Here is a 23848-nt window from a genome sequence, read left to right as displayed (position 1 = left end):
TTAAATCAGTGGCTTATTCTTTTGGCACGCTGCATATAGATGAGAGATTTGATCATCTCTCCTTAATCTATGTGTGTGTGTAAGAGAGAGAGAGAGAGAGAAAGGAAGTCACACACATGCTAAAATCTTTCCTCCTCATCCTTTTGTACCATGGAGGTTGTCAATTCCTCTCCAGTATGGGCCAGTGGCTGCTTGTTTCCCAGAGGATGGGGGTTGGTCCTGTCCTCAAAGCAGAGACTCCCTCAGTTCCATATAAATACACTCATAGTGTCTCTCTCTCTCACACACACACACACACACACACACACACACACACACACTCCTGCTGGAATCAGACAATTAACACAAACAGCAAGCAAAAGGAAGTCGATGGAGCTCGTTTGGTGCAAGAGCCTAACAGCAGCAGAAAAAATGGTTTAAGTGGAGTAAGAGGAGAGAAAGAGTGACGGAGAGAGGAAGAGCGAAGGGAGGAGAGTAGAATAGAGGGAGGGATGGAGGGAGGGTTTAGTGCCAAATAAGCTGCCCCCTCTTCTCCCACATCTCAGTCCGTGAGCACTGGAGAACAGCCCGAGCTCTGGTGTGCATTCCCGACATGTACACCTGTAAGCTCTATTCATTCATTCATTCAGTGGTCACGCAGTGTTCAGTTGTGAGTGGCAGACACACCATTGAGACGCTGACGGCAGCAGAGAGCATTTTCCATGTGTGCTGATGAGATCAGACTGAGCTCGGAGGCAGAGGCAGCAGAGGAGGAGGAGGAGACATGCACAGTCTACATCACAATTAAGGTCTGAACCTTTTCCTCTTCTTTCTTTCAGCACATTGGAACATTCAGGAGAGACAGACATGACACATTCTCTGCCTGACTGTTTTGTGCTTTGCTGGGTTTAACATCATACTGTAGTGCACGCAGACTCAAACTCAAGCTACAACAGGGGTGAGTTTGTCCATCCTGCTCTCTGTGGCACAACTACACAGAACTTTGATGCTGATTTATAGAAAAACTAGAATTGTGGGTTTCGCAGTTATGTTTAGTATCTTTTAAGCATGAAATCTGTTCTGGTTTGTAAAATGTTGCCTGTCGTTCTTGGCTCTGCTCAGCACTATAAACATGAAAATTTTTATCAAGCCTTTGGACGTTCTTCATCTGGCATCTTGTTACCAACTTCATACATAAAAACATCTCACTACTGTGTGATGAATGGAATAAACCTAAAAACATAAACCTAAGTCTATTCATCGTAGTATTAAAATGTTTGTTTGTTTTTTCTCTTAGGTCAGGTTTTTTTATTCTGTGAAGTTTAATATATATCTATAAATCTGCATAGATAGATAGATAGATCGATCGATCGATCGATCGATCGATCGATCGATCGATAGATAGATAGATAGATAGATAGATAGATAGATAGATATTTTAATAACAATTGACAATTTGTTGACTATTTGCACAGCCTACTCAGACAAATGCTTTTAGAGCATTAATTATATTCACAATATGTTAAGTGTTATGTTATGTTTGTCTTCATTTAACTATTTCTATATATATTAATTGACTATTTGCGCAGCCTCCATAGAAACACACTTTGAGCTATGCACAATATTCTTGGTTTTGGATTGGGATCAATCCATCCATCCATCTATCCATCCATCAAATCATCCATCCAATCATCCATCCATCCATCCATCCATCCATCCATCAAATCATCCATCCAATCATCCATCCATCCAATCATCCATCAAATCATCCATCCATCCATCCATCCATCCATCCATCCACCAATCTGCAACAACAATGTACTAATACTTCATCATTACGTTGATTCAACTTAATAACATCACCCAACAGTGAGTTATTCTAGGTGATGTTGTTTCAGTGGTACAGAGTGACACTGTGCAGTTTTGTACGTGGAGCTTTCAGAGTTTAAGAGCAACATTCATTCAACTGTTGAATCCACTAAAAGTCTCGCTGTTCACTTGCATATGAAGTATGATAAGTGAGTCAGTAGAGGTACTGAGATACTGTTTCTGGTGTGAAACATGAGTCTGTGGGGGAGTCACCTCAGTGTTTGTCAGATATATAATCTTTGACTGCTCCAGGAGTAGATCATAGCTAATTTATCTTTTATAGATTGTTAATAAAGTCTAAAGGAGTTGTCTGGTAATATGTTGCTCATAAATGCTTCCTGTTAAATAGTTTTAACTAGAAAGAAAACTTGTCTTGAGATTCATCAGAGGACTATTTCATTGAGAATTTGAAATCCTTCCCAAACATTTTGATTGCACATCAGTTCCTATGGAAACCAAGTCAAATGCATCAGAAGCTCCGAAGGAGGTTCAAGAGAAAAATCATCACACTTTGGACCAGCTCTGCGCTCTTGCCAATTTTTTTATCTGCATACTCTGCTGTGCACTTGATGTATGTTACAAAAAAGTGCCTTTGAGTCAAATTGTTTGAGGTTGTTTTTTGCCCACTTGAAAGCTGGTTAGAATCAGAGGCGAGCTCTCACTTTAAACGGAAGGAAAAGCTGTGTGAGCAGATCAATACACAGAGCGCGTCCTCGCTCAACCAGCATGAGCAGAAAGAAAGAGGAGTAAAGATTACACTGCATCAATCAGCATCGCACAATACAGGAGGCTGAGTGCTCTGAAGTCAACATCAACTCTGCTGCAGATAGACCGGGCACAGTTTGGAAACGCTGCTGGCCCTGTTCTGGTTTGAAAACTCCAGGCTGCATTTTAGTCTGGATGTGCAGAAACTGAGATGTTGAAAAAGAAAACTGTTTGATTGGGTCTTTTAGGTCAAGTAGTCATCACTGATTCATCAGGCTCCTATCACGTGACTTTCTTCCAGTGGAAAACAACCTGCATTAACCTCAAGTATAGCACACAACATAGATAATAAAGCACAAGCGTTGCTGGAATAGAATGGAATAGACAGTGAGTGTAAAAGATGCACTTCATACTGAATCTGTAGCGTGTATTAAACATTACATTAAATGTAACGTGCCTCCATTTTCATTTATATCAATTGATGATGAGATGATCGCCGGACGCACATTTTCAAAGACAGTATTTGGATAAACTGTAAACGTGTAAGTGTTTTCTTCTCACCTGAAAAAATTCTTATATACTGCGATCTGGGACCCCAAGTCCACACAAGCAAGCTAATGATGTATCTGCAATGAAAGAATGACACACAGGAAACTTCTGGAAGTTTAAAATGATCCAATCTGTTAAACTGAAGTTAACTTAAACATAATATATATAAATATTTAACCAGATTGCGAAGTGTGCTTTTGTTGAACTGATTTACATGTGTTCCAATTGCCGGGTGTTTGTGTGTGAATTGGATTTGACATGTGTCAGTACTCACAACTTTACAAATCATTGTAATCATTGAATATCTTCATTTTAAGTTGTAGATCAGAATCATGAATTACTGAGTTCTCAGGGAAGCTGACAGTTTCCCAACAGTAGTCCATGTTGGGAAATCTTTTTTCAACAATCGAGAATAATGTTACATTATGTGGATCAGATGTGTTGTTGTTTTTTTTACTTTAACACAAAGTATCTCAAGAAATAAACTGTACAACACCGATAATAAATATATATATATATATGCTATGTATTTCCTGTCTTCCAAATGTAGAGGCAAAAATATTCTGTGACTTCTAGGCAAAATGAGAAGCTGCTCCATTAGCTGTAACCACTTACACAGAATTGCTGTTTCTTGCTTTGATCATGAGAATAATTGGATTAAACTAATTACATGCCCAGCAGAATATTACACTTGTGCTCAGCAATCATGTATACACTGTGATTTTTGATGGAACTGATTGTCATTTGCCTCTGGCTGAATGCAGTGGTTACAACATAGCCGCATAAGCAACTTAACATAATTATTACTTTGATTATGGTCATATTTAGTGAATTGATACCAGGGTGAGACATGAATTTTGATGAATGTTGATATCCTCAAGGGAAACAAGCACGTAATTATTTACTCCATCAACAAATCCAATATGCAAAATAACAAGAAAAGGGTTAGGGTTAGGGGAATAGACTGATAAAGTCCATGTGCATGCAGTAATTAGATTATAATGTGCCCATAACCAAATCCAGAGAATGAGAATGTGGGCAGAATGTACCCCAGGTTATTTTTCAGGGTGTACTGGTTCATTTTCTGTTCCCAAGCAGTTATCTAAGTAGAAATTAATGATGTAAGTTTGACCTAAAGTTAAAAACTTTTAAGTGTATTCAATTAGTCTCTGGTGTTTACAAGTTTCAGTTGAGCGCACAAGATGGAAAATGGTGAAACAAACAATAATAAAGTCTAAATTTAACATTTAGATGACTTGGACGATGAAAGAAGATTTTATTGCGGAGAGATTGGACTCCTCATGCATGAAGAGAGTCAGGGTAGTTCAACGTCACATTGTGTTTACTTCACATTGATTTACAGTTTTTTAAAAGTAAAGGAACTTCATGATTTTACTGACCATCACTGACTGCATAGTAATGGCTCTGTATGGGTATTAGCTCATTTGAATAAAAATACAATTAATAAAATAGTTTTGCAGTATTTTCATTTTAGAAAATAATTGATCTGTTTTATGTAAGGTTTTTCAAAATCAAACTGAGCAGGGTTTTTGTGGTCAAAATGTGTTTGCCAAAGTTTATTTTCATTAATCTTTTGAATTGTTGTACATGTCAGTGTCCAGCTGATGTAGAGGCTGGGTGGCATTTGAAGATGAGGAGGCTGACAGTCAGCACGTTCATCGTTCTCACTCTGCTTCTGCTCCCACATGAAACATCTGCTCTCACTTTTCTCCTCTGCAGTTGGATTTTATTTTTGGGCTTGGATTTTTTTGTGTGTAGCAATAGAATGACAGGTGTAGTGTTGTCCCGCCCTTGTTATGGGTGTATATGTCTTAAGCTGTTTTCAGACATGACCTGTGGATAAATCATGAAGAATTAGCTCTGGATATTTTTTAACTTTGCATCTGTCTCACGTTTGAAGCGTCATTAACCCCCCTACTCGCTCCCAGTGAGTCCAAAGGGGGTTCCGATGATGTGTATTCACATCTAATTCTTTGGACTTTCTTCTGACCTTATACTAGGGGGCCAGGCAGAGAAAGTCCACATAATCCGAGAGGCTCTCACTTGGACATCTGTATTTACACACAGAATCTCTGGATCATTCGGTGCATGTCTGAAAGCAGCTTTAAAGTCGAAAAATAAGCAAAAAACATCCACAAACATGACATTTGGGTGTACAGAAGCAGATAGAGCAGGTGGAGAAGAAAAAAAAGGACCAAAAATATCTAATGCACAGTTTAAGAACAAGCAGGGGCTATTTGAGTGTGAGCACAGGGTTTTAAAGCATTAGAAAATCTGAATAGGAAATCATCATGCTCTGGAACTGAAAGACCAGGCTCTTGGATAAAGAAAACACGAATTAAAGGACACACATCTGATGCCAAATGCTCTACAGCAATCAATACAAGCTCTATTAATGAATGTGCTTGCACAGAAACACATGCTCTATCATTTGTCTTGTTATATTCTCCGACCTTCACTTACGTTTTTACTGGTCAGAATATTTAACACATTTTAAGTTTGAACCAAGGCTATGTTAGTTTCACTTAACAGCAGCCACTGACAGTGATGGAAGAATCTATGCATTTAAATGACCGTTTAGCATTTAGCTCAAGTACTAAACCATTGCAACAGCAGTGCAAATAGGGGAGTGTGTGTTTGTTAACATTAGCTAAGATTAGCCACAATTAGCTACCAGTCACACCACAATGGCATTAACTGCAAAACCCCTGAGTACACTGATGAGCAGGGGTGTGTTTCATGATTATTACTATAACTAAGACGAACATTTATTATTTCTTTACCAAGTCTATATTCATGCTTTAAGTTGTTGTTTTAGACTAAATAAAATATCCAGCTCATCATCATCATCATCATGGTTCCACAGTTATGTTTTTTTTTAATCAAGCCATATGTACACAAGACGATCATATTACAAATGCAAAGTGGTCTGTAGGTGGGTACATTTTCCATGTGGGAGCTGTGAAATGCTTTGTTGGCACAGTGCTATCTGGTACTCATTAACACATTCACTGAAATGACTTCACACCGTCTGTACTTGTGAATATCTTCACAGTAGAAAGCTGTAATTGCATATGCCCATATATTAAAATATTTAGCTATTTTTGACTTTAATTTAGTTTTTATTTCTCACAAAATATCTCTTTAAAGTCTGTGTATGTGTATCTATGTATTAGTTATCACGTTTACTTTTAAACCAAACTTTAAGCCACTCTGTCAAACAGTCTCCTCTGCAATTCTCATTGTGTTGCACACATGGAAGGGAACACAAATTGTTGTGTACAGAGCTGCCACTGATTAAATTGATGCCCCTTGGTAAATGTTGGCTGTTGCCTCTTCCATTATAGACACTCACCTTCATCATGTAACTTTTCACTTCAAGTAACTCCAAACATTGATGGTGCTGGGTCAGGAAGTCTAATGGGGAATGACGTACTGCAGCAAGAAACCCAGAATAACGTAATGTATTGTGTGTTTCCTGTTGCAGTTTCCCTATTAGTGTGATATATATTGTGAATTTTTTTTGCACATTTTAGACACAAGTATACAAGTATAGTCAACATTCATCTTTTAGATTTTCTCTCTGGTGCCCCTTTGGATCGATGATGCCCCCTAGCATTTGTTGATACAGTGCCACTGGATGTGTACTTTCTAAAAGTGAGTTAAATTCTTGTACCTGCACAACTGACCAATCACAGTGTCATGTGGTTCTGAGTTTCAGGTTCAACAGCAGAATGGGTGGAGATCTGTTAAATTGATTGAACAGGAAATAACATTACCTTTAACATTACTGACATTTGGGAATATAGACTCATCTCATTGTTGTGTTGTGTTTGTGGTTTTAAAGCAGGTGCAGATCTGATCAGGGATCAGAATAAAGACCACAGAAGCACCTGAATGTGACCCATTCCGTTCTGTGTCCACTAAGAGTTGTGTACTCGTTCTGGTCATATGTACATGTCCACAAGTTCCATTCATAATACAGTCATGATCTTAAACGCAGGAATGTTACTTGTGCTGAAGAAAATTTGCATTGATATTAGTGTCACCTACATAACAGGTTAGAACACTTCTCGCACCACTGAACATAAACCTATGCATAGAATAACTTAAGAAGTGACAAAGATGTCACATCATAATTCAATGTCCTCAAAGATATGAGGTTGCTAAGAGATAATAAGGGCTCAAGACAACGTAGTTAAGTGTCTGACCAATCAACCCAGCTGAGAAGTATCCTGACGATCTCATCCTCAACTGGTGGCTTAGAAACGGCAGCTGGGAGTATTATAATTAGAGCAAAATGGAAGACATGGAGCCCGCTGCTGCTGTGTGGTTCACCGTACAGCAAATCCAGAGAAATGTTCAAAGGAGGAGGGCACGACCACAGAGGCTCATGGCATTAATCTCAAAGGTCATGTATATTACACTATGTTTTTCTGTGAGATGCAAAATCTTTTAGCTGCCTCAGAAACCCCTCTATCCTCATGCTCAACAAGTTGCACTTAAAATTCAGGAACTTCTAGACCTACTCACCATGTATGACCTGGTGTTAAGACAAACTTACTGTCACAGAAAAGACATAATTTATTTTGAGTGTGCAACACATTTCATTCAGCAAATTAATAGCTTTGTATTTGACTCATTTTATGAGCACCACAGGGCAAGGATGAAACATTTATTTTATAAAAACATTTTTTTACAAGCTCTTCAAACAGATCCAGAAAATGTTTGTTCTGCTGCTAAGGCAGCGTCCCTTGCCTCCTCCTTTTCAGCCAGCCAGCATGCTGCCACCGTGCTTTGGCCTTTTAGTGCGGGGCTGGGACGAGGTAGAGTCCATGGGCTCTGGCTCCTCCTCACTATCTGTGTCCAGCTGTGCAGATGTAATTGAAGAGATTTCAGCAGCACTCTGGCCATGGTTTGGCACAGAGGACGAGGCAACAAGGGTGGGAGGCTGAATGGACGGCCGTTCCCCTAGTGCCTCATGCATGGCATCAAACCATGGCCAAGAAGCTGCTGTTGCCTCACCACTGTGTGTGCATGTGCCAGTAAATTTATTTTCCAAATAAACGGCAGACGTAGCCAATGTAAGCTTCTATTCACTCTTCACCATAGTATTTGCAGTACACAACCAAACAATGTACTTTACCTTGTATTTGGTTTTGAACTTCAAGAAAGTCGCCTGCCCCTCGAGCCCCATTTTCTTAACCACCTGCCTCTAGGTCTGAATCAGCTTGATGAGAAAACAACACTAAAAGTACTAACAACACGTTAGCTCACTGATGTACTTACTCCCAACCAGAAAGACTGCATTCCTCTTCCCACCGAAGAGATGATCCAGTTTAACCCTTACCTTTATGATATATGATATATATATATATATATATATATTAATGATTTTATATATAAAATGCTCTAAATATAGATGCAACTGATCACGTTGATCATTTTACATCAGCAGCATGACATTCATTGTTTTCCTGTGGGTGTGACATACTGTTCAAAGAAAAGGTCATTCAAGAAGGTAAATAAATTCTGGTAGCTTATGATGATCTTCTTTAAATGCTGCCACCACAATGAATTGTGGGGCGGCATTTTGTCCTTTCCTTACGTAAAGGATGGTCGATTGTTTCCTATGCTAAAGGAGATAAGTTACAAAGAAGCCTCTTTCCTTATCCTTTAGAAAATTCAAACAGCTCTTATTATGGCGGCTGCTGAAATACTTCCAGGTCATTTCACTCAGTCAGGAAGATTCCTAAGCAAAATTGACTTCCCGACAGCCACCCAGCTTACATGTTCTACGTCTTCTTCTTTTCTTTTTTGCAACACAACTATGAGTACCCCATCAACTGGACTGGAAAGTGTTGAATAACAAAATATATCCTTTACCCGAAACGTCCTTAGTCTCGACTTAGGGGTCCATGTGTAACCTGGCGGACATGGGTGCGTGGCGATATTTACGTCACAAGGACCATAGTGGACGCAGACTAACTGGTGTACACAAAAACTGAACTGAACTCCTTAAAAAATGAATGCAGCATGTGTCATCTTAATGTATTAACACCATTTCCAGTCTCCTAAGCTTAAAGCAAACACTCACATGTGAACAAGATGTATCCACAAAATTAAAATAGAAAATAAGTGAGAGAAATGACACCAGCGGAGATAGAGCTGTTGCAGTGAAGCCACTAATTATCACCAGACACATCTCACTTGAAAACACACAGTGTTTTCCCGACATACAAATTATGCTGCCAGATGAAGGAACTATTAATTCAATTTGAATCTTAATGATTAGCATATCGCACCTACGCTTCTGCATGTGGCACCTTTGAAACAACATCATTAATCACCCATCTGTCAAACAGTGAATAGCATTTCTCTGAGCCTCAGCACAGAAACAGAAACAGAATATTGATGGATTGACAGAGGTGATAGGTGTGAGGACAAGAGGAGCTACCAGAGGATGATGTTAAAGTCTTTCGTAGAGGGTGCACCAGAAAATCCAAATTTTTCCAAACGTTTCCCCAAACCTCTGCGGCATTTCAAGAAGTGCTGTTGTAACAATTCTTTCAGCGTATGTGGCCAACATGAAGCGTTCAGTAAGTCAGGTGAGGACCGGGCAGCATAATGACACGTTGTTTAGAGAGTATTCCTGTTTGCGGATGCTGGAACTGAGAGCAATTCTACTTCTACTATGAGTCTATTTACAAGCACACATTATTTCAAATAGCACTGCAGATAATAAAGCAGCTAATACTCTCGGCCACGAAAGGCTGTTTATATTATTCTGCTGCATATTAACATATGCACGGGTAAACAGCAGAGAATAGATTTTCTGGAGGGAAATGAGGCCAATGCAGGTGATCAGGTGCATACATATCCAAATAGTCTTTTTTTAATTTCTAGGAAACGTTCTAGATGACTGATCTGAATTATTCACTACTGAGATAATAATAACCCAGGAGAGAGAAGTAAAATGGGAAATGAAGGTTGGGCTGGTTCATGTGTGACAGCGAGTGGAAATTGAGCAGTAGATACATATAGTTGCATTTTAAGGATGAATGCTGTTCACTTCAGTCTGTTGTCTGATCCCTTTAGAAAGAGGCAGAATGTATTGATACCATTGTGGTTTGTTTAATTTATTTTTAAATTAGACCAGATTGGTTGATTACTGTGGGGGCAGAGCAGCTCAAGAGCAATATACAAACACACGCATTCACATCTATCTCCATAATATTACAGCAGTTATGTCTGTGCAGCAGCCCCTTGGATTCTCTTCAAGGTGGGTAATCGCTTCAGTAGACCTTTCCCTAAAACATCGTCAGACCCAATTTTACAAACACATGATGCATCACTGTTGAGAGCTGTTGACTGAATATATATAAAACATGTATAATATATTTTAGCTCAGTATCAGATTAAAGAATTAAAAGGTTATTTTTACAACATCGTTAGTTTAATGCCACATGAACACATTTTATGTTATAACAAGATATGTTCATAATAATACACTTTTCATCACATAAACAAATATGAGCCTTACTTGCTTTAACAATATACTATGTAGCTTTAATGAGGTGAGCTAAAGTTGTAAATTGGCTCAATTTCACCCACCCTGCTCACAGCAGGAGTTCACCATGTCTCTGACTGAGCAGAACATTATCATAGCATATTGAGTTTATTTCTCCATTGATCTGTTTTCTCTGCACCGTTTCCCTATTCAAACACGAGTAACAATGTAGAATAAGTATAAGTTATACTGTTGAATGTTTTTTTTAAAAACAAAAAAACTCCCCAAAAAATAAGCTTGAGTATGTTGTTATAACAAGGAATGCTCATTTCTGTATTGTGATAAGTTTATATATCATCATGTAAATGTATTTATTAAAACCTAAAACCCCTTGTTTTCTTTTTCTGGTGCAGCCACAATACACTTTGAGGTGATCACACATTCCAAGATGTTTCAGCCACTTACTTTCAGTTGGTGGACCGTATATATATAAGCCATCTCTGCTTTAAAACTGTAAATCAGAAGCTGACATGAATATGTTTTACCACATGTTGGAAAGATATGAGGTGAACACAGTGTTACATCTGTGATTTTAATTGTGAAGAGCTTTTAGTGGGTGGTTGTTAAGATTCGCCATATAGTTTATTTCCTAATGTCATTACGCTGGTCCGTGTAAATAAATAAATAAGAGTCTAGATTTGATCTTAACTAACACAGTTACATGCAAACTGCATAACAAGCAGTGTCATTCAGGGCCATTGCATTTCACCATCCAGCAACCTCCTTACTGGGTGACATTGTTATTCTACCTTTCACTGCTTCTTCTGCTAGCTCTATGAATGTCTTCTGATCAAGGCATATTTTCACCCTGCCCCATTATTAGGCTTTTCAAGCATTGGGGTCCATTCAGAATGTAGGCCTTTCACATGCCTTTCAGGAAATGAAAGCAAAGTGAATAGAAATGCTCTTACAGTCTGACTAGTGGACCATGTGACTTAGTGTTTATGACTCAGATAAACAACCCCCACGTTATGCATGGCTTTCTCAATTTCTCAAATCCTGCTTCATCCCCGAGCAAGAATTCCATTTGTGGGGCTGTGACATTTTTTATGTGATTTATTCTATTGTCCTGAGTCCTCCGGCCATGGCTGCCCCTCCACCCGTCCCCTTGCCATCAGCTTTGACAATCCCAGCCTTTGTTTTTGCAATGAGAAGCAGCATTCTTCCAGAGGGATGACCTCTTCTGTCTCTACAGGGGCTGGCACTGAGGACACAACCCTACCCAAGGATTGGATAGCACCCACCGGATGCAGTGAACAAAATCCGTCAGTCATCATCCCAACTCTGCGGCTCGTATGTTCACCAACCACGTTCTCCTTCACTAGGAAGACAACATGATGGATGCCTGCGTTCCTCCCAACTGACACATCGAGGCTCAGCACCTCCATCATTAACACAGGACAAAAGTATTAGACTGATGGGGAAAGTGGAGCATCCTTCATTTCTGTGAGTAACATTTCACTATTTTGACTGTAATTAACTGAATTAACATTGTAATTTAATTAGTTAAATTGAGAGGAAGTGCTCATTGATATTGTGATTGTTAAAATGCTGTCTAAGGAAAAAGGTAAAATAAAATAAACTTTTCCGTGACCAAAAAAGCACAAATACATTTTGAGGAGCACCTGCAGGAGTAGAGGCAGACATGAGAGGTACTGAAGTGAAAAACTATTTCAGAGAGATCTCATCCCTAAAATCCCTCCTGAATTTTAAAACTCCAAACCAGCAGAGCAGGGACGCCTTGCACCAGTTGAAAGTGGTTATGCATATGTATATAAAAGTCATATGGAAACAGAAACATTAACACATTAGACACGACCTGTAGCTGTCATATACAATCACATGCACCGGTAGGAGTTTGAGTTAATGCTAACAGCTGCCAGGATTGACAGGACATTTACAACATGCAGTTTATCTATCAAAGTTTATCATAAGCTTCTTGTGCAGGGAATTTAATTGCAGCAATAAATCTTATTTCTATCTTTGACAGAACAAAAATATATTTCAAAAGTTTGGTATTTATTTATTTATTTATTCAACAGCAATGACTTAATGTGTGTTTCTTTAATTATAAAATTGTAATTATTTGAAACTAAATTAATTATCTCCTTAATTGATGCTAATGTATCTTTAAGCACAGAAATCTCAGGAGCAGCTGAGAATCCTTTATACAGTTTCTCTCACATTAATCTTGATCTGCAAACTTTAATTAGTTTGTCTTCTAAACCAGCAACTTATCTTCTAGACTCTATTCCAACCAAGCCACTCAAAGGAATTGTGCCCTTTATAAATAGTACTTGAATAGAACTGAATACAATCAGTTATCATTATCATCATCATCATCAAGTCATCATCATCATCATCATTGACATCAGGTTATGTAGCTGAATATATATATATAGCTGTAATTAAAGCTCTTTCAGAAAGAACTCCTACTACTACTACAGACTAACCTCCCCTTTCTCTTTTAAAACCTTGAGAACATTGTTGCTAAGCAGCTGCCTGGCTTTCTCCAGAACAATAATGTATATGTATAATATATAATGTGTGTAATGTATGTATATGTTGTTATTTTGTTAATGTGCTCCACTATACGTGCCATCTATCTCACTTCTGTCCATCCTTAGAAAGGGAGCCCTCATTTGTGACTCTCTCTGATGTTTCTGTTTTTTCTCGGAGTTTTTCTTTGTGTAGTTGTTCCTCGCTGTAGTCGAGGATTAAGGGCAGAGGATGTCACACCTTGTATAGTCCGGTGAGGCAAATTGTGATTTGTGAATATGGGCTAGACAAATAAAAAGTGATTTTTTATTTATTATTTAGTTCTTTGTTTATTTCTTTGTTTGTCTGTCTGTGTCCACCACCAGCCTGGATGACTGTCCTTTGTAATGAGGATTTGCGCTGGACACAGTGTCAGAACAAGGGTTGGTTGAGCATAAAGAAAAAGAATGAAAAGATGGAGTCATTAGCGTTGAAGGTCGAGCCTAATTTATTGTTTTTACATTCCACATCAAAGGCCTTACCTATCTTTGGTTCTGCGCAGTGTTCTCCAGGCTTGTTGCTCTTTAAGTGAAGCATCTTTTATCAGCCTGCCCTCAGTTTGGATCTGCCTCATAGCCCCCAGCAGCCCCTGCCATTTGACTGTCAATAGCACCAACAACATTAGTATGGAATTCCCAGCTGAGACTGGATTTAAAAGACACGTCTCTGCGAGGTTTGATATATAGAGAGACCTCAGTTTCCACCAGCCAAGTCATTTTAAACAAGCAGTAAGGAACTTTCAATCTTTTTAGGTGTAAAGTGAGGTTGGCCGCACTTTTCACTCATCCTCCCTCCATCCTGCCTCTGTGCTTCAGATCTGTCGTCCCTGAGCACTTGCTGGGAATCATTAGATCTGTAATGTATACACCTGAGTCTGTTTCCAGCATTGCAGCAAGATCTGCAAGATGTCTATCTGGGTGTTTTCGCTCACACAGTATACTGCCCGTGATTTACAGACCTACAGATGTGTTTATTTATAGCTGCTTGGTCATTTCTTATGTCTGCTGCAGTAGAAATACCACATAAACAGAAAGACACACTGTGTGCCAAAGACACCAGCTTTGAAAAGCACAATCACGGCATTGTCGCCAAGTAGACACAAGTTCACTGTGCAGTCACAGTCAAATAATGATGCACAGTTAATGTGTAGAGGTCAGTTCTGTGCCATTTCCCTCTGGGCAAACAGGTTGTTGATTGTTGTTCTCATTATTAGACGCCTGTCTTTACTTGTGCTTTGTCAGCTGATGGGATAAGATAAGAAAAAACATCTCTAAACATAAATGGAGCTTCTGTATTTTCATGTGTGACTGTTTGACAACATATTCCCCTTTCCTGTTTATGTTTGAGCAATGAAAATGGAAGGACGAGTGATAGTGACTGGTCCTGTTTCATTAGCAGATTTGATGCTTGTGGATGTGTTCAATGAGCTTCTGCCATAAAATGTCAACCAATCAAATAATTGGTGTATAAAAAGCATTGACACGTTATATCATATAAAACTCAATGTTGCAGAATATTAACCAGACACATGGCATCATTACTATGTTTTCTCCATAAATACTCTAAACAAGTAACCAAGTCACTATCATCATATAAACTGTTTTGTAATTAGAGGTTTTGATTGGAATACACTACAGGGTCATTTTCAGATGACAAGGGATGTATGGATGTACTTATTAAAACAAATATATTTTCACTGTAATTCTAACACTGAATCTACAGAGGCAGCGTCCTGTATCTCAAACACATAATTAAAATTAATAATAATTCAGTTTGTTTTAAATGTATCTTTCATTGAAGGAACTGATTATGTCTCTTTTTACACTAATCTTACAGCATGTGCCATTATACTCCAAAAAAACACATCTCATCCAGCAGCAGAGATATGGATAATCAGCCAGACAATACAGTCTGCAAAGAACAATAGACATGAAACAAAGCAAGCTACATATGCTGCAAAAGAATGAAACAGATTTGCAGATGAAGAATAATATGTGGCGTTGAGTGTTTTTTATTATCAGCATTAGTACATACCATACCGGCATCAACATGATTGTAATCATTAGCCAGTTTGATGTGTTGTGACTTTAGGTTTATTTATAAATGTGTTAGGCGACTGGATGTGAAGAGAGTCACTGGTGCCCACCAGATATTCAGACAGCCAGACGTGACCAACTGTAACAATCAGCTCCAGTCAGAAAGTTCACTGCGTTTGATTGACAGGGAAAGTGGTGCTTCACTGCAGCACATCTGTCAGGACGACAGTTTAGTTCTTGTTTTTTTCTTCATTAATTCATTCCACCAAGAAGGTTTTGTTTTTGTTCCACTTTATCCGTTTCTTTCTTTGTCTTGTTAGATCGCAGGCTTTCTGTCAGAACAGATGGAGTTTGAAAGAAAAAAATGATGAACTGTTAAATGTAGTTAGACTTTATTTTGGCTCCAGACTAACGACAGTCAGTGGATGGAGGTATTGTGTTTTCTGATCGTCCATCCATTCATGTAACAGCAGGGGATTTCTTTAAATTTTGTACAAACATTCAGTTGGACTCAAAGATTAACTGATTCGATTTTTTCAAGGTCACATGTGGTTTGGAACGTGTTATACCAGGAACACGCAAACAGGAATTTGAGTACATCTGGCACAAACATTCCCTAGGACTAAAGGATGGCCTGATTACAATTTGAGGTCAAAAGTCAAGGTCACTGTGACCTCATAGATCTCTTCTTGCCTCATGAACACCTCAAGAGAATCCTTTCAATTTGGCACAAATATTCACTTCAATTCGTTCATTCTTTTACAGTGCAATATTCCCTGGGTTCCAAAAATCAGCTTAAGCCATTATGATACTATTCATAGTATCTTTATAGTACTTTATTTATATTGTTTAATTAAACTCTCTGTATTCACCTTACGTTACCTAGCCCAATGTCCTCCTGCGGTTTGTGGTGTTTGCTCCTCTTTATTGTCTGGCCTCATATTTGTTTGTGCTGCGGTTGCTAGCAGCCACACTGCTAATTCACCTTAAAATGCTGATGAAAAGACTGAGGAGGTGGAGAACACAATGCGCATGGATAATGAGCTTGTCTACACCAATGCCATGCTGTTTAAACATGACCCTATTACACCCATCCTGATGTGTTAATTATCCCGCACAACCTTTGATCGCAGACTGAGCTTGATCCTTTTTAATCAGGGATTAATTATGTCTATAGACGTGTGATTAACCAGCAGAGGATCTGCGAAAAAGCACACAGAGTGGTTCAAGCCTGTGTCATTGTGATCACAGATGACTGGCATGTAGACTGAGCGCTGAACGGCAGGGGCGGCGAGAAACAGTTGAGCAAATAGAGAATCAGTAAGCTGAGCAGGAACATGTATGTACATGTACATTGTGTCATATGTCTGCATTTCTTTTTAAAGAACCATCCAGAGAAACGAATATACGACATAAATATCAGCTGAATCTGGTTTTGTTGCTGTAATTCTTTTTTCAAGCAAAACATTTTTATCCCTTATTACAAATACTGATGTAGAAATGGTAGAAAGGTTTAATAATTAAGATGTCAAGCCTCAGTCATGGTGAAGCCACCACAAAAGTGCATTCAAATATGTTTAACATTTGAGTTGACTGTATCAGTTTATCACCACCTCGCCCCAGTCTCATTTATCTTCCCATCAACATATGTCTTGTACTTGACATTAGTTAATTAGATAATGCTCATCACAACTAGTACTTTATAAATCACATGTGAGGACAGTCTGCATGTCTGGTTCAGCTTTTATTAAAATAAAATATACTGTGTCCAGAACAATGCCACATATATTACCTAATGTCATCATTACTAAATCTGCACAGAGGTTTTTCTTCGAAAAAAAAAATAGAAAAGGAATTATAATATATGTATGTGATGAATAATAAATTCATCACATATATACCATATATCTCGAGGCATGCAGTTATAGTATCATCAGGATACACACTTTACCTCAAACTATGCATATATAGCACATAGCATTGATACTAATATTCATTATATACTTGCCTATACTTATAACAGTTTATACATAGCATATATGTGGATACATTTATTTCAACATAACTTATACTAATGCACAAATACTTTATGCATCCTTGTATAATCATCCTGTGCCACTACACTTTAGTGAAGTATGATTCTCTACGATTAATAATATTCTTCCCCTTGTAGTGAAAGGTTTATATTGTGCACATATTCTCTGCATTTTTATTTTATTTTTTTATTTCATTCTATTGCCTATTTCATTTCTTTGTTTACCTCACTCTGACTATCTGCCGCCGTAACAAGGGGATTTCTGGCAGGTCAGATGACCAGCAGAGCAGCTTCAATAGTCTCTACACCCTGAGATACATGACAAGCTGTCTAATGGATTCTCTTCTTTCATATGTTTTCTCTCTGCAGGGAGAATCGAGTGAAGTGAAGGTGCCTTTGTACAAAGTATCGACCCCCGGAATGGCCATGTCTGCTGGGTATAAACTTAGGTAAGATGGAATGGAAATAAGACTCCATTTATACATATTACTCTAGTATTTTTATCCAAAACTTCTCTACTTTCTGTATCTCAGGTCATCACACACACACACACACACAATCACTCAGGTTATTGCAGCTATCCTATTAGTACTTTGCACTGACTTCCATAAAAAATGCATCCCGAACCTTAACCATGACCAATTCATGCATAACTACAATCCACATCTTACCCCGAACCTAACCAAGACCTCAGAAATGACATCTAGTCTCATTAGGACCAGGCTTTGGTCCTTGTGAGGTCTACTGGTTGTGACAAGTTCAGTGTTTATGCTGATCAAAGTCCTAAAGAGGTAGCAGGAGAAAATACGTACACATACACACAAACACACACCAGGCTGGTTTGACCAATGGGATAAATTTGCTGAAGGACACTTTAATATGTTGAGGACGTACTGGAGACGGAATCTGCCACCTGAGCCATAGCAAGAAAAAAACCATGACTGTCAGTAATTCATCAAGCAAGTCAGTGATGATAAGAAAACATGGAGGTGGCTGGAATCATCTGTACCCAACTGTAGCAGCTCACATGGTAAAGACATATAATGTCTCTGACCATCTTTCTTATTCCAAAAAGTTTTTCGTCTTCTACTTAATCTCCTTCATCTCTTCTTTGGTGTACTCCTGGTCGACGATAATCTACTGTCAGAACAGGTTTTTCACTAGGCCTTTTTCCGTAAAGACAATGCTGAATGTGAATATTCTGTTTTCAATTTTTTTAAATTCTAAATAATTCAGGGAAACACTGATGGAGTTCAAGCTGTGTAAATGGACTGAATTCCACATCTTTACTTGGAGGATTTAACAATAAAGCTCTGACCATCTCTGAGGTAAATAAAGCTCAGTATAGAATATATGGACGTCCTTCAAGTAGCAGGATACTTTAATCTATAAAAGTCTATGTCTGTTTCAACTATTTACATGCAGAAAAGGGCCCAACCCTTTCAACCACACTGTAGCCTTTATCCAATCATGAGCTCAAACACCAGCATGCTTTCAAATGAGACAAAAAAGAAAGCTCAGAGCACTTTCTGACCTATTTTCTGTTTAGAAGCAGCTCCAGCAGGCGGAGACTGCTTCTGGACAAAATGCCTCCTCCATTGTTGGATGAGCCTTGCAGCTACCGCATGTTGCTGTTCATAGAGGTCCTTCAACATGCAATTCACATTATTTGAAAATTCAATAAACAAGCTCATTCACAATTTTAAGATATATACTAAAAGCCTGTTCCATTTAGAGATTAAGCTCTAAATGGAGTGTGGTGCAGACTTCCTTTTATCACCCTGTATCTCTCTGTCTGAGAGCAAAAACAACATCTATTTTACATTAGTCTAAACATGGAGAAGCAGCTTTTACTCACTCTGCAGCTAAGCACTGAAACCAACCAACTGAAGGTCTTAGTAATGCTCCATTCATTGCAATTCATAAAACCATGTAGAAAACTTTTTTCCCAAATGCCTTAACTAAATCATTTTATACGGTCATGCCATCGTTCACAAATGTATTATTTAATTCTTTTTCCTCTTCTAATCTCATTACCTTCTCTTATTCAACTTTTTTTAATCTCTTTTTTACATTTGCTTGTACAGCACCTTGAATCGGCCTCTGTGTTTGAAATGTGCTTTATAAATAAAAAATGCCTTGCCTTAATATATAGACGATGAATAAAGTTCCTAAAAATGCATTCATTTAATTGATTGTATTGAGAAAATAATGAAAAATATAAAAAAATAAAGTAAGAAAACTGTAAAAGTAAAAATGTGTATACATGAAACACAGAAAAGTGTGTCCAGCTGCATTTAAAACGTGATTTCAGAAGACTGGCTTGTTCTCTTCTGGGAGATGTGAAGCTGCAGCAGCTCATTTCACAGCTCTCCTCCTTGTGATTGTGCAGCCTGTCATGTGTTCATGTCTCACAGGTAGTGACATGACTCAGGCCTGACCCTGGAGATGCCGAAGAGACGTGACATTGTCGCAATTGTGTTGATCGTGTTGCCTTGGACTCTGCTCATTACTGTGTGGCACCAGAGCAACATCACTCCTCTGCTCGCCGCTCGAAACGGTGAGAGTTTCTTCCATCAATATTCATCATGGCTGCAGGATGAAACCAGAGGCCCTTCTGTTACCTGCAGCATAAGCACGTGTTTCTTATCTTAGGGGAAAATGCCACATGACGATGAAATGCGATGTGGCCGTGTGTAATTAATTCTCGCATATGATAATTATTTTCCCACTAGATGACAGACGAGACGGTCGCTCCAACTCCAGGAATACTTTTGCTTTCAAGGAGTCCTGCTCTCTGCAGAACCGGGACATTGTGGAGGTGGTGCGCACCGAGTACGTCTACAGTCGACCTCCCCCCTGGTCCGACTTCCTGCCCACGATCCACGTCATCACTCCCACTTACAGCCGGCCGGTGCAGAAGGCGGAGCTGACACGTCTGGCCAACACCTTGCTCCACGTGCCCAACCTGCACTGGATCCTGGTGGAGGACTCTCAGAGGAGGACCCCTCTGGTCAGCCGTCTCCTCCTAGAGACAGGACTGAACTACACCCACCTCAACGTTGAGACGCCCAGGAACTACAAGGTACGTGGGGACACGAGGGACCCCAGAATACCACGTGGCACCATACAGAGGAACCTGGCCCTGCGGTGGCTCCGGGAGACCTTCAGCGTAAATAACAGCCTGTCTGGGATTGTCTACTTTGCAGATGATGACAACACGTACAGTCTGGAGCTGTTTGATGAGGTGAGGAGTCTAATGATAATAACATTTTTTATATAGCACCTTTAAAAACATGGTTTGCAAAGACATATGCTTGAGTGTTTCTTCCTCCTTTTCCTTTCTCTCTACTTGTTGTGTGTTTTAGATGAATCTACATTTATGGAGCTTAAAAAAGACTTAACATGAGTGACTTGTATTTCTCTATGTCTGTGTTTCTAACTGACAGATGCGTTCCACCCGTAAGGTGTCGGTGTGGCCCGTGGCTTTTGTGGGCGGCCTTCGGTATGAGTCCCCTAAAGTGAACTCTTTGGGCAAGGTTTACGGCTGGAAGACTGTATTCGACCCTCACCGGCCCTTCGCCATCGACATGGCCGGGTTCGCGGTGAACCTGCGCCTCATTCTGTCCAAACCTCAGGCTTATTTCAAGTTACGCGGGGTGAAGGGAGGATACCAGGAGAGCAGTTTATTAAAGGAGCTGGTGACTCTCGGCGACTTGGAGCCTAAAGCCGCAAACTGCACTAAAGTAAGGGAAGGAGTCTCTCTGTGTCTGTAACCTCTGTTACATGTGTAAATGCTGGTTGTGTATGGAGGACTTGTCTTGAGGTACCTGGCTGTCATTACAATTTGTTCTTAAAGTCAGTAAACTGTCAGCTTACAGTCAACCCTGTACCCTTACAGCTCACATTCTGCCTCCAGATATTATTTTAGCACCGCAAAACCTTTCAAACCAAAATTTCTGTCTTAGTATGTCATCACACGACTGAATTTCTTTTTGTCTCCATCCTCGTCTTCCCATACCCACAGGTATTAGTATGGCACACGCGGACAGAGAAGCCTGTGCTGGTAAATGAGGGCAAGAAAGGATTTACAGACTCTAACGTGGAGATATGACATACTTCATCTCACGCAGGTAATAACAGAGATTTAGAAATGCAAATTACAGCCTTTCCAGACTCCAGTGATTATTTTGGGATGGTTGTTCAAAGGAGAGCACACATGTGCACCATGAGATATGGACCTTACTTCAAACAGATGACTGACCTTGTATGAAATGTGAAATGAGTTTGCCATGAAAAGTTGAAGACAGAAGTGTTCGTTCGAATATTGAAACAGCTATTGGATGGATTTTCTAGTTGATGTTTTTGTAAATTTTTGAGTAAATGTTCCTGGTTCAACTTAACCTAAATCCAAGGTGCATGAGAAAGGGAAATTAATTATTGTAGTTTGTGTTTTGTGCAGATATGCACATGTTAGCCTGTTTTACAAATGTGGCTTTGCAATAGCATGTTGATATTTTCATTGTGAGCATGTTTGAAGAGCATTTAGCTCAAAGCACCCCTGAGTCGTTGCTGCATTCACATTATAATGATGGGTAAGAGTCCCATGTCTTGATACCATCAGGACTATTTTATTATTATTATTATTATTAGTAGTAGTAGTAGTAGTAGTAGTAGTAGTAGTAGTAGCAGTATTGTTATTCTAATTAATTTGTTATAATTGTTGTTGTTTGAAGATTACAATACTGTGCAAATAACACTATATCCATTCAATTTTAGTTAAATTGATTTAAAATTTAAAATAGTAATACTTGTCCTTATTTGTTTTGTGTTCAGGTACATCCATATCCAAATCCATGTTGTAATTAAGAGTTAGAGTTGACATGATTTATAATTTCAGACTTTGCAATTACGATAACTCCAATATGAAAGGAAGGGATCATTTGCACAGCCTTGTTCTTTGTTTGCACTGATTAAATGTAAACTTGTTGTTTCAGGGGACTCCAGGGGATTCTACTTGGACTCAAACCAACCTCTGAGCTCATAGGAGCTATGGCCAGAGTTGAGAATATTATCACAGCACAGTAGCTGTTGTTCAGTGCAGCCTAGAAATGGAGGATACACCCGTCCACCCCAGGAGGCAGCACAAAGCCATGTGCGTGTACCGACCAGAGTATCAAAGCACAACTGCACAAAAACAAGCCTGCCTGTTCTGTCTGGAGCACTGGCCGATGTGAGACCCCGGTGGTACTTGCCAAAAGGAGCCCAGCGAGGCCTGCCAGGACAAAGGATGTTACATGATTTAAACTTCAAGAAGAGACGGCACAACGAGCAATAAAGAGCCCTCTCAGCACAGACAACACCAGCCAACCCTCCAATCAGCATCAAACAGGGCCCTTTTGTTCCGAGGCAAGCTGGCTGTCAGGCACAGGGCTGCACAGAGGAATAAAGGGGTTTCTTGTCATAAGTGAGTCAGCACTGACTGACAGACTGCACTGGGGGATCTGAGCCCTCCCCGTTTGTACTGTACAACACTGAGCTATTTAGATAGCACCCTGAACCCAGCACTAATGAGGACTGGTACTCCTCAACATACATTAAACATGCTCAACTGCACATTATTAGCACACAGACACACATGCACTCAAAAACAAAGTGATTTATTATTGTGCAAAAACAATGCCATTCCACACAGTCTTTTTTCTTATTTTCTTTTTTCCTGATATGCTGTGGTACTACTGAGCTCTACTCATTTTAAAAGAGGTTTCAGTATTCACTATACAAGCTTTCTTAATAAGCTAATACAAAAAAGTGAACTGAATGTTTCAGTGCAGAATTATTTATTGTTTCAGGATAACTGGTACTGTTTACTTGTGAGTTGTGAGACAATGGGATATGAAGCCATTAGCCTAAAAACTGGATGTGCATCCTTTCAAATATTACAATGTATAATTATTCCCACCATGGATGGCTGGCTAACAAGTGAAGATTTCATACCCCACTGACTTGCAGCAGCACTGCTCACAAATACTAATTGTTCTCTCAGACTGACTGTTCAGTTTGGTCAGTTATCGATGTGGCGAGCATCTAAAACCTTGAGCTTGTCACTTTAAAGTAAGGGTCTGATGTCACCACATTGCTTCTTGTGTCTCATTTGAAAGCTGTTCACACCACGTCTGCCTCAACCCCATGTTGTTCCACAAACCTTTTTTGGGTTGTAGTTGTTGTTTTACAGGCTGAGATGTTTTCTGTTCAGTAACTGGTACACCACACATTCTACAGAATATTCACACAAGCAATACAAATCTAATTCTATAACATATAACAGCCATCCTCAAACAGAAACTATCACCCTTTATTGGGAATCCACAGGAAACGTGATGTCCACAGTGATTCTGCTCTATAGAATATGTCACTGGAACTTAAGGTACTGTATGTACATAGCTATAAACTGCTCCCATACAAATATGTCTCACTCTGTCTTTGATACGTGAAGTTAAATGTTTGGCTGCGTGTATATGTACATTTTAAAGTATTATATAAGAA

General features: G+C 39.2%; 1 protein-coding gene across 2 annotated transcripts; it reads left to right on the top strand.

Annotated features, from left to right (window-relative positions):
• The first annotated feature begins 533 nt into the window (after window positions 1-533).
• On the top strand, window positions 534-23770 carry b3gat1b (beta-1,3-glucuronyltransferase 1 (glucuronosyltransferase P) b). Of its 2 annotated transcripts, XM_069510002.1 has the most exons (9): window positions 534-788; window positions 11889-12139; window positions 17672-17751; window positions 18539-18630; window positions 19720-19862; window positions 20038-20549; window positions 20752-21048; window positions 21330-21435; window positions 22300-23770. In XM_069510002.1, the coding sequence occupies exons 5-8, from the start codon at window positions 19751-19753 to the stop codon at window positions 21414-21416; spliced, it is 1008 nt and encodes a 335-aa protein (XP_069366103.1). In that variant the 5' UTR covers window positions 534-788; window positions 11889-12139; window positions 17672-17751; window positions 18539-18630; window positions 19720-19750; the 3' UTR covers window positions 21417-21435; window positions 22300-23770. The 2 variants fall into 2 exon arrangements, with proteins under 2 accessions (XP_069366103.1, XP_019940894.2); XM_020085335.2 differs by lacking the exon at window positions 18539-18630 and having other exon boundaries at window positions 535-788.
• The last annotated feature ends 78 nt before the right edge of the window (window positions 23771-23848 follow it).

This window comes from Paralichthys olivaceus, chromosome 15, assembly GCF_024713975.1.
Source record: "Paralichthys olivaceus isolate ysfri-2021 chromosome 15, ASM2471397v2, whole genome shotgun sequence".
Taxonomy (NCBI): Eukaryota; Metazoa; Chordata; class Actinopteri; order Pleuronectiformes; family Paralichthyidae; genus Paralichthys; species Paralichthys olivaceus.
Note: the sequence above shows the minus strand (reverse complement) of the source record. Positions and strands in the feature narration are given on the sequence as shown.